General features: G+C 47.7%; 1 protein-coding gene across 3 annotated transcripts in view; it reads right to left on the reverse strand.

Annotated features, from left to right (window-relative positions):
- The window catches only part of MSH5 (mutS homolog 5), a 24,104-nt gene that overhangs the window by 8,787 nt on the left and 3,903 nt on the right, over positions 1 to 11,414 (reverse strand). Inside the window, exons 1-11 of one of the 3 annotated variants that reach the window (XM_007459551.1) lie at positions 9,408 to 9,559; positions 8,993 to 9,116; positions 8,455 to 8,535; positions 8,207 to 8,269; positions 7,371 to 7,492; positions 7,079 to 7,188; positions 6,785 to 6,820; positions 6,378 to 6,460; positions 4,079 to 4,124; positions 771 to 909; positions 593 to 655 (exon numbers count right to left, since the gene is read on the reverse strand). In XM_007459551.1, the coding sequence (XP_007459613.1) occupies positions 593 to 655; positions 771 to 909; positions 4,079 to 4,124; positions 6,378 to 6,460; positions 6,785 to 6,820; positions 7,079 to 7,188; positions 7,371 to 7,492; positions 8,207 to 8,269; positions 8,455 to 8,535; positions 8,993 to 9,116; positions 9,408 to 9,545 (1,005 nt within the window). In that variant the 5' untranslated portion in view covers positions 9,546 to 9,559. Of the gene's footprint in view, positions 1 to 592; positions 656 to 770; positions 910 to 4,078; positions 4,125 to 6,377; positions 6,461 to 6,784; positions 6,821 to 7,078; positions 7,189 to 7,370; positions 7,493 to 8,206; positions 8,270 to 8,454; positions 8,536 to 8,992; positions 9,117 to 9,394; positions 9,587 to 11,414 lie in introns of those variants that run through there. The other 2 variants (XM_007459550.1, XM_007459552.1) reach the window with 2 other exon arrangements.

Consider the following 11,414-nt stretch of genomic DNA (forward strand, 5'->3'; position numbering starts at 1 on the left):
GGAGAGAGGGGGTGGGGGGAGGGGGAGAGGGAGAGGGAGAGAGGGAGAGAGAATGGTGAAATAGAGAAGGAACCTATAAAGGAGACTCAAAAAGACATCATCCCATCACTATATGAACATATTTTGATCCTAATTAAACAAACTGTAATTTTAAAAAATCATTACATTTAAGAGATGAATAGAAATTTAAACATGAGATGATTAATATTAAAGAATTACATTAATTTTTAGATAAGATAATGGCATTGTTATTCTTTTTTAAAAATAATTTTCTTTTAGAAAGCATATTGAAATATTTATGGGTGAAATGATATGATGGCCGGGAATTGCTTCAAAATAATACAGGAAAAGGAAAGCGAGAGAAGATATACATGAAACAACATTTGTATGAGTCAAAGTGTTAAAGCTACATGGTGGGTACATAGGAGTTCATTGTATTATTCTCTCTAAATTTTTTTTGACAATTTCCACAGTGCAGTTTTTTTTAAAGGTGTTGGGATAAAGTTGGATCGGGTGACGACAGTAAAGAAGATTTGGAACACATGCTGGGGGTCTTAACCTGGACTTCTAGATTCAAGAAGGGAGGTCTTACCTTGTAGAGAACCTGCCAGTCACTGACCTTGGTGTGGGACAACTTCATGCGTTTAAGAATCAGCTAGAGTCAAACAAGGAGACAGCCGCTGTTTTCCTTCTCCCACCCTAATGCCCCTCAAGATGCCCAGCATCCCTCACCTCCTTCCCCACCTCCCTGCCCCCAACCCCGAGCTCACAGGCACGTTCTTGATGTGACCCAGCAATCGATGGAGCATCTGAGCCATGTCCAGATTCTGGGGTAACAGGAAAAACTGAATGACATCCAGACGGGAATTTAGTTCCTCCAGGTCCTGGGTTGGACGTGTGAACCATAGTCTGGAAGTGAAGGTTGGAGTGAGGAGACCAGAAATTACCTCTGTTCTCATCACTGTCTTGATCTCAATTTGTAAAAAATGTGCATTTGGAGGTCCCTGGGGATTGCAGCAATATGTATCTGCACTGGTAAGTACAGTGTCCTATCTATGCAGGTATGTTTACTTGCATCTACTGAAAATCTCTGGATGTGAGCACAACTGTGTGTATCTCGGTTTTGATGGATATGACCATGTGTCATTCCATGTGGATATGTGATGGAGTTTGTCAATATTTTAGAGGGAGAGCAGTGTGTTGAGGCATTTGAATGCCAACACTCTAGCTCTCTCTGCAGCTGAGTAGGAGTGAGTCAGAAAGAGTTTGTATATCTGTATTTAGCTGTGAAATAGCACAGACATTCATGTTTTTTCATGTTCTTCCTGTGAAAGTATATAACTGTTCCATGTAGAATAAGTCCTCAATTCGTGACAATGTTCATCCCTGCAGAGAAGAAAGTATTGTGTAGAGATACTTAAAGGGCTTCAATAACATTGTCTTACTTTTAAATTGGCTAGTAGAAACACAGAGGTTTATATTATTATTATTACGTTTTCTGTGTCTGAGGTTATTTCCTAATAAATTAAATTATTATACAGAAATAAATGTCTCATCTGTGTTTGTCTAATTCTGGGTATCCCTATCTCCCTATGGCTATGAAGAGTGTGAGATTCTACAAGGACCTGGGAGCCCATGGATTCTTTCCTACATTAGAGCAAGCCATTAGGCATATCATTTTGTATAAGAGCCAACCTGTGGAGACATTGGGGCCTAAGGATGTGTATCTCACACTGTAGTCTACGGCCAGTTACCCTGGGTTAGAACACCCCAGGTTAGAATGAAGTAGAAGACTCATGTGGATTCGAGGGTGGGTTTTAGGCACCTCTGCTCCTTGGCCACAAAGGAGCAGAGGTGTCTGAGGCAGTGTAGGCCAGTCTGTGAATACCCTCCCCACCTGGAGAGCACGAGCCTCATCAGTCTTTCTTATAAAACACCTGGGTAGCTCTGACTCATGTACTTCGAGTGCCTGGAGGTCTTAGTCGAGCCAGACTCAAGTCAGCTGAGGGGATGAGGCCCTTAGAAGGTAAGCAAATTGTCCAAAGTCACGCAGCTAGTAAGAAGTACAACTGGATCTCAAACTCAGGTCTCCAGACTGCTAGGGCAGTGCTCTTTAGAGCATACTGTGACATTTAGTCACCTTCCAGGTGCCCTGTCTGGCTTCAGGCCAGCTGGGCCCTTGGCTGATCATCAGATTGTGATTCTATGCCCTGCAGGATCCTAACTAAGGAATCTGCACCCCTCCCTCACCTTTAACTCAGTTCTCTTCTCCTTTGAGAATTCCTTCTCTTTCATCCCTGGTTGAGACTAGAGATCTGCCGCCTGAAGCACCAGAGAACTTTGAGGTAATTAAATCACCCCGACAATTACCTGGAGATGGCCTCAGAGATAATGTTAAATTAACCTCCAAAAGACATACAATGCAGGGCAGGTGGCATGGGGAAAAGATTGTACACCTGCAGGGTAGCAAAGGTTTCCTGAGTTTTTAGAGACGATGTAACCAGTGTGCTTGCATTCTACTGCATACAAGGCCATGTGCTGAGCTAACAGGAATGGGCCACTGCATACAGTTCACTCACAACTATGAGGGCAAGTAGATTCACCAACTAGTTCCAACCTGCTGTGATAGTGCAACTAGAAAATATAAACAAGCACTATGTGACCACACAGCAAAGTGCATGTCAGTCTCCTCAGAGGTGCCTGTGAAAGCTTCACCAGAAAGGTGATAGTTGGGTTGCAAGAAGATGTAAGATTCTGACAGGTGGAGAGCAGGGGAAAGACTTTCCAGAGGGAACAGCATTAACATAGCTTAAGGGGGAATTCCCTGGCAGTCCAGTGGTTAGTACTCCGCACCTTCACTGCTGAGGGCCTGGGTTTAATCCCTCGGTGGGGAATTAAGATCCCATAAGCCGCACGGCCGAAAAAACAAAACAAAACAAAACATGGGTATGAGGAGGTAAGCCTGGAAATTAAAATTGAGGGGCCCTGAATGCCATACTGCTAAAGATGTGACCCTTAATTATGCAGGTAATGGGGAAACCTCCTGAGGTTTATGTTTTGTTTCTACTTAAGCTTAAAAAAAAGGGGGTGGGGGAGTGACATGCTCAGACCTCTATTTTGGAATGAAGAACAGATTGGAAAAAGAAGCATTTAGAGGCAGAGAGACCAATTTGAAGGTGAATGCAATGCTCCAGGTTAGAAATGAAGATAGCCAGAATTAGAGCAGAGGAAAGAGGGAGAAGGGGATGGCTGAGAGAGACATTTCTGGATAGAATCAATAGGTCTCAGTGAATAATTGAATATGGGGGGTGAGGGAGAAGCATCAATCCAAGGTTCAGAGCTTGAGAAGCTACATTGCCAGCAATGCCATTAACCAGAAAAGGGAATGCAGGAAGAGGAACAGGGCCAGTGGGTGTCAGTTTGGATGCTCTGAGTTTGAGCTGCCTGTGGAAATTGCAGGTGGCGATGATGTGCAAAGAGCATTCCACATATGGAGCTCAGAACTAGAGATACAAATTTGAGAGTCATCAGAGAACAGCTCAAATTTGAAGTGTGTTTTTAATAATTAAAGATATTACCGGGGCTTCCCTGGGGGCGCAGTGGTTGGGAGTCTGCCTGCCGATGCAGGGGACACGGGTTCGTGCCCCGGTCCGGGAGGCTCCCATGTGCCGCGGAGCGGCTGGGCCCGTGGGCCGTGGCCACTGGGCCTGCGCATCCGGAGCCTGTGCTCCACGGCGGGAGAGGCTGCGGCAGTGAAGGGCCCGCGTACCACAGAGAGGGCCCGCGTACCACAAAAAAAAAAAAAAAGATATTACCACGTGTACATTGCATTGCTGTCTTTCTGCTTCTGCTGCGTGTATGTGTGAAAGTCCATGTATCATCAGTGCGTACATGTGCACCTGTGCTGACAACGTAAAATGAGAATAACACTAGCTACCACGTGGGGTCGTTGTAAGGATTAAATGCATTTAGCCAGCATTCAGGAAAGGGCAGTTGTTTTCATTACTACTAAGGGTGGTGTGTTTGGGTCTACAGATTGCCTGCATTAACCTGTAGCACGTGTGTGACTCTTACTCACCTGAGCAGTTTCTCTCCCCACTTACAGCGGCATCTGTTGAGGATTCCTGTTGGGAGTTGGGGTATGGAGTGAGCCTGTTATAAGCAGGGTCAGGGAAGGGAATGTATAGATGTGTCTAAGCTGAGGCATCAGGGTCAGAGGTTTGGGTGTTTAGCTGGCTGGCCTGGGGGGCGTTCCCCAGATACAGGACACAAAGGCAGCCAAAGCCAGAGTGTGGCCACAAGTCTGAGCCGGGATTACCTTACATGGGCTTGGGGGAGGAATGGGCACTCACAGGAACACTCAGCCAGAAAAATATGCAGAGCAGTCATAATTAGACTCACAAAAAGCCCAACACATACACATAAACATTAGACACAACCCACTGAGATGCACAGTGAAACCATGTGGTTACTTGGGGTGATGTCCCCAATACACCCTAAAGCCTGAAACAACTATAAGAGATAAAGTCTCTATGCAAAGCAAACATGGGAGTTATGCAGTTACATAACTCTCCTCTATACATAGGGCCTCCCAAAGTCCCTAGACAGGTACACCACTAGTAGAAATATTCATACAAACCCAAGGAATAAACATGGAATTGGTAGAGTAAGAAATGATATGCAAATGACACTGGACAACTATACTGGACAAGGTTTCAGGAAGATGCCCAAACTGAGGGAGGGTACAAAGAGGATAATAAAGCTGGATTGGGACTTCCCTAGTAGCGCAGTGGTTAAGAATCCACCTGCCAATGCAGGGGACACAGGTTCGAGCCCTGATCTGGAAAGATCCCACATGCCGCAGAGCAACTAAGCCCGTGCACCACAACTACTGAGCCTGCGCTATAGAACCCGTGAGCCACAACTACTGAGCCCAAGCGTGGCAAATACTGAAGCCCCCGCGCCTAGAGCCCGTGCTCCGCAACAAGAGAAGCCACCGCAATGAGAAGCCCGCGCACTGCAGTGAAGAGCAGCCCCCATTTGCTGCAACTAGAGAAAGCCTGAGTGCAGCAACGAAGACCCAATGCAGCCAAAAATAAAAAAATTAAGAAAAAAAAGAAGTGGATTGGAGCAGAAGAGACAGCTGGCAATGGGGTGAAGTGGAAAGAGAGGGACTGGGATACATCTTTGGAGGTAGCTGTTTTTCTGGCAGGCCTGTGTAGTGTGGGATGAGGGAGGGGGCAAACCTACCAAAGAGGCTGAGCCCCTCCTTGAGTCCACTGGCCACTTTGTACACTGAGGGGTGAGGCTCACTCTTAAATATCTGCAGAACACTATCAGGGAGAAATTAGGGTAATTTGTATTTTAAAAGGCAGTTGAGAAAATGGAATGGGGATTGGGAACACCTCCTGAGATGAAGTCTTGATGTAAGGTTTGTCCCTCACTGCTCTCTGCCTCAGTTTCTCCCTTTAGAAAAGGAGGGTGACACCTTTGTGCTTTTCTTCTTCTCTCCCCTCACCCTACTTCTCTTTCCTTCAGGGAGAGAGCTCTTAATAGCCCCAGGATTAAAGAAATTGGAGCCCCGTTAAGGATTATTAGAGCATTAAGCTTAATCCTTCTCCCTCCCCAAAGATGACAGCCTGCTTCCATCTCTTTACCTGTAAGTGTCTTGATCTATGCTCACCAGATGGGTCCTGAGGACAGAAAACAAGCAGAAAGGAAGGTGGCTGGGGTATGTGAGGTCTGAGTTCATTCTTAAGTTATACCCGCTTAGCTCTCCTTCAAGAGTACTGTCTCAGTTTTCTCCCCAGAGCTCCACACCCTCTCAGGAGTTCCTGTGTGTCCTAGAGCACTTTACCAGATGGGTCACTACCAACGCCCCCCATCCCATCTTACTTTCCAGGCCTCCCAATCCCACCTTACTTTGGTTGAGGTTAGGGTAAATGACCTACAATGCAAATTTCTTAAAGCCTAGGATGGGGATGCTGACGTTACAGTCTTCCAGTTCAACCCCGATTCTTCTTCGACCCATGAACTTCAGCAGCCCTCCAAGTGCTCGAACCTAGAAGGGGATCAGTAATGGAGGTGGGGTAAATCCCAACGTCTTGGAGGCTGGACAACACCAGGGAAAACAGAAGCCCGCGACTGCAGTGAAGAGCAGCCCCCATTTGCTGCAACTAGAGAAAGCCTGAGTGCAGCAACGAAGACCCAATGCAGCCAAAAATAAAAAAATTAAGAAAAAAAAGAAGTGGATTGGAGCAGAAGAGACAGCTGGCAATGGGGTGAAGTGGAAAGAGAGGGACTGGGATACATCTTTGGAGGTAGCTGTTTTTCTGGCAGGCCTGTGTAGTGTGGGATGAGGGAGGGGGCAAACCTACCAAAGAGGCTGAGCCCCTCCTTGAGTCCACTGGCCACTTTGTACACTGAGGGGTGAGGCTCACTCTTAAATATCTGCAGAACACTATCAGGGAGAAATTAGGGTAATTTGTATTTTAAAAGGCAGTTGAGAAAATGGAATGGGGATTGGGAACACCTCCTGAGATGAAGTCTTGATGTAAGGTTTGTCCCTCACTGCTCTCTGCCTCAGTTTCTCCCTTTAGAAAAGGAGGGTGACACCTTTGTGCTTTTCTTCTTCTCTCCCCTCACCCTACTTCTCTTTCCTTCAGGGAGAGAGCTCTTAATAGCCCCAGGATTAAAGAAATTGGAGCCCCGTTAAGGATTATTAGAGCATTAAGCTTAATCCTTCTCCCTCCCCAAAGATGACAGCCTGCTTCCATCTCTTTACCTGTAAGTGTCTTGATCTATGCTCACCAGATGGGTCCTGAGGACAGAAAACAAGCAGAAAGGAAGGTGGCTGGGGTATGTGAGGTCTGAGTTCATTCTTAAGTTATACCCGCTTAGCTCTCCTTCAAGAGTACTGTCTCAGTTTTCTCCCCAGAGCTCCACACCCTCTCAGGAGTTCCTGTGTGTCCTAGAGCACTTTACCAGATGGGTCACTACCAACGCCCCCCATCCCATCTTACTTTCCAGGCCTCCCAATCCCACCTTACTTTGGTTGAGGTTAGGGTAAATGACCTACAATGCAAATTTCTTAAAGCCTAGGATGGGGATGCTGACGTTACAGTCTTCCAGTTCAACCCCGATTCTTCTTCGACCCATGAACTTCAGCAGCCCTCCAAGTGCTCGAACCTAGAAGGGGATCAGTAATGGAGGTGGGGTAAATCCCAACGTCTTGGAGGCTGGACAACACCAGGGAAAACATTTTCCAGGGCTGGCCTAGTATCTCCCAGGACTCAAATCTAGTCTCCAGGTGCTTATGCCTTTCTCTAACCTGCTGCAACCCAGCCCTTATCTTGCGGTACCCATCTCACCGTGAGGAGGCAGTCAAAAGGGATGATGGAGGAGAGGAAGAGGATTTTCTCAGTGGCGGTCATGGAGTCTGGGATGAAGGAGTAGTTTCCAGAAAGGAGGCGCTGTTTGCTTATCTCCAGGCCTATTTTGAGGGAAGAAGGGAGGGAAAGATCTTATAGCCCGATTCTTCACCTTATTTTAAGAATGAGAAAACAGAAGCAAGAGAGATGATGTGGCTTGCCAAATTCACACAGGCAGTTAATGGAAAGCTGAGACAAGAGCCAAATTTTCAGACTCTTTATTCTACATATACTATAAAAAGGTTTGGCTGGGAACATAAACTGAGAAAGATAAATGGCTCAGGAGAGTAAGATATCTGTCTGGAATTGGGGATTTGGGGTCAAAAAAAATCATCTTAACAGAGGAACTAATAACATGAATGCCCTAACATCTAATTTAGGATAGAACATTCCCTGTCCTTTTTGCAAAACCTGAGAAGGTTATGGAAGTGTCTTCTAGATGAACGAGGTCACTGAGGCAGTGCTTTTTTTTTTTTTTTTAAGGGGTAAATGGCTTTGGCTTAAAGGGGAAAATGCCAACAATCAAAGCTGACCAAAAAGTGTTACTACTCCCTCTTCTCACGGAAGGCACTCATCCCCAGACAAGCCTAAGCTGCAGGTTATTAAAGGCTAGGGATTAGGAGAGATCATGGGGAGACTGGTCATGGGGCTTGAAGAACACAAAGGTTTAGAATGAGATAGAGCTGAGGGGAGACCTCTGATGATGAAGGTGGAGTTAGGAGAAAGGGTCAGAAAACCGGGATGGGGGATTGGGCAAAGCAAAAGGGAGAAGATACCAAAATCCACACTTGGCAAAAATATGATTTCAGGTCTCTTAGGCTCTCTGTGCTCTTGGGAGGCTGTGAGGGAGGCAAAGAAAGGGCCATCAGTCTGTACATCTCAGTCCTTCTGCCGCTGTCCCACCTTCCCTCTCACCCAATTCTGGTCTCCTGGCTGTAGCTCCCCCCAGGACCCTTCAGTCTCCTGGAACATTCCATAATTTAGTCCTTCCCCATTTTCCCTCTCTCCCTTACTCAGTCCTTACCAAGCTTCCCCAGAAACCGAGTCATATTCTCATCCTGTTTGGCGCTCGTGACAACAGACTGGGGATCGATTTCATCCAGAACTCGGAATGAAAATGGAGACCAAATGAGTTCAAGGATCTTTATATTTTGACTAAGAGGGAACCCGTAGCCCTGCCCTTGCTATCTCCCTTCACCCCTCAGAAGCTTATTTCCTCCCTCTAAGAGTAGGGAGTGCCCCCCACATTGGGAGCATAAGTCGGAGTCAGACATGAGATTAGAAAAGGAAAGAGTAGTAAGACTGATGGGGTGGTGGGAGGGAAGAGGGGTGCCCAGGAGATTATCACTAGACTGTAAACCCTTAAAGGACAGACATGACTGATTTGCCCAGGACTGTATCTCCAGCTCCTGGTACATTTGTGAATAATGAGATGAATTCCTAAAAACAACAAAGGGGGCCTCTAGGAGTCAACTAATAAAAATAGATTGAGTCAGGTAAGGACCTACGAGTGAAATACGCTTCTAATCCCAGAGTAGAGGAATTCCTAGTTCTGTCCTCACCTCTCTGGAGCAGCTTGAGGCTCTCGTGGTCTGGGGCATCTGGCATAAAGTAGATGGTGGAGTCACTAGTGTCATAGTAGGCAATGCCCAGGTATCCTGAGTTCCACAGCACACACAGATGAATCTGTCCGGCAAGGAAGAAAGGAAACTAATACTTGAACCAACCACTCGTTCGTTAACTGCAGGGTTGAGGCATGCCTTATTTAATTTTAATTATTTTATCAACTCTCTAAGATAGGCATCATCACCCCCATTCAGTTAATGTGAAACCGACATTCAGAGGAGGGAAGTGACTGGCCCAGCTCTTGTTCCCAGCCCCTTTATACGCTAACAATCAGACGTTCCAATCAACTCCCTGCTCTCCAGATTCGAGCTCTGGCTCCTCAGACATCGCCTCTCCGCCCCGCCCCCAGACCTCCGCGGGCTCCTCCTCTTCCTCCTCCTCGGCCTCCCGGGGGTCCGGCACTGGGGCCGGGCTGGGGAAGCTGGCCGAGGCCTCCCTGGGTCCCGGTCCCTGCGGCGTCCTGCCTGGGGTCGCTCCTACGGAGGCCATGGCCTTGGAGGCTCTGTGGATGAAGAAAATGAAGGCGGTTCAGGAGCGAGATATCACCCGCGAGGAGGCGGAGAGGGCTGAGGGGCAGGGCTGCTAGGGCCTTCGAGAGCTGTGGTCATAGGTGCAGGGCATCTGGAGGGGCGACTTCTCGGGTATTTCACTAAAGTACAGACTGTGGAAAACACCACTCGCCCACCCTCATTCCTGTCACGCGGAGGTTGTATTTGGAGACGGTCTGAGGGTCCTGTGGGACAAGTTTTGCACGCCTCCTCTCTCCGCCCCTGCCAACCAAGCCCCCAAGATCACAGCCTCACGCTCTTGACTTCCCCACCCAGTTGCGGACAGCTCGCGGCGTTTTCCCGCCTTTTCAGTCACCTGGGTCGCGACGTGCGCGAGATCGCGTCACTAAATGCCGCGGGCCTGCGGGAGGGTGCGCTGACCCGAGGGCGGGGTGCGCGCGCACACGCCCCGCCTTCTTAGCCGCTATTGGTCGAAGAGACCCGGATCCTGCCTAGAGACCCAACAGAGCGAGAGGGAGGAGGGGACCGCAGAGAAGGCTGGACGATGATTGGCCTATTCGCATATGGGGCGGTGTCAGAACATTCAAACTTCCCGCCCTCTTCTGTTGCCTAGCAACCGAGCCTCTGGCCCTTGATTGACACGGGGTGGAGCCTGTGAGAAGGTCCTTAGCAGTGTTGGAGTCAGAGCCCCCGGAAGGGGTCTGGGGCGTTGGGTAATCTGGAGATGAGGCCGACCTTAAAGGAACAGAGACACGTCTTTTAGGGGGTTTTGTTTTTGTTTTTGTTTTTTCTGGAGAGTGGAGATAAGCAACATTAATTCAACCTATGCCAACAATTCTAACTTAATATTTATAATGAGCTTAGAACAGTGCCTGGCAAACATAGTAAGAACTACGTGAGTGTTTTAAATAAATCGGCGGAGATAAGAAGCGAAACTCCTATCTCAGCCCACCTTTGCCTTTTTCCTGGGTGCAGAGTATGATCACTCCCATAGGGACACCACAGGGCCGAATTAATAATTTCAGCGCCCCAAGAGAAGTTGCGCGCGCGCGCACACACACACACACACACACACACCCCTAAGGACAGAAGGGTGTCATTCATTCATTCTGGGCCAGGTGGTGGACTCAAAAGAGGGAACATAATTAAATCCCTACTCCATGAGCCTAATTTTTGAGTGTGTGTGTCTGAGGGGAGGAGAAGCAAGGAGATAGCGAAGGAGAAAGAAATAAACAATCATACTTTTAAAAACACCTCTTAAAATACATCTTCACCCCCAGCTTTGTTCTGGGTACTCTGAGATGCGGAGATCCCGCCCAAGGGCTTAGGAAAGATGTTAACCTGGCTCTGCTAACCAATGATTGGAAAATCCCTTCTAGTGAGAAAGGTGGGGGAGTGAGTTAAGGGCTAGGTTAATGGTTACCCCTGGCAAATTGTTTAGCAAAGGGGCTATGGAAACCTGGAGGAGGCCAGGTGACAGCTCTAAGGAGTGTTGGGGAGGGACACACGTTCCAATCTGGGGTGGGAAGAGATTAGGGACTGGTTTACCAACCTGAGGAAGGGGAGGGAGTGGAAAGAAAGGCTGGGGAAGAAAAGGGGAGATAATGAGAAAGGAGAAAAGCAGGGGCAAGGAGATTGAGATGGGAGGGAAACTTCTCTGATGCAGGATTTGGGGGTATAGCCCCTGGCTTCAAACCCATGTGGCACTGATGGATGGTACCAGGAGAGGGCAGCATTACCTGTTGTTACCTGAGAAGTTAAGGAAAAATACTTTGTGGGTAGCCATGCCAGCTAGCCAAAGTCAATATTGATCAAGGCAGCTCTAGCTATAAAAGCTGTAGGGGAAGAG

This window comes from Lipotes vexillifer, unplaced genomic scaffold (genome assembly GCF_000442215.2).
Source record: "Lipotes vexillifer unplaced genomic scaffold, Lipotes_vexillifer_v1.1 scaffold862, whole genome shotgun sequence".
Taxonomy (NCBI): Eukaryota; Metazoa; Chordata; class Mammalia; order Artiodactyla; family Lipotidae; genus Lipotes; species Lipotes vexillifer.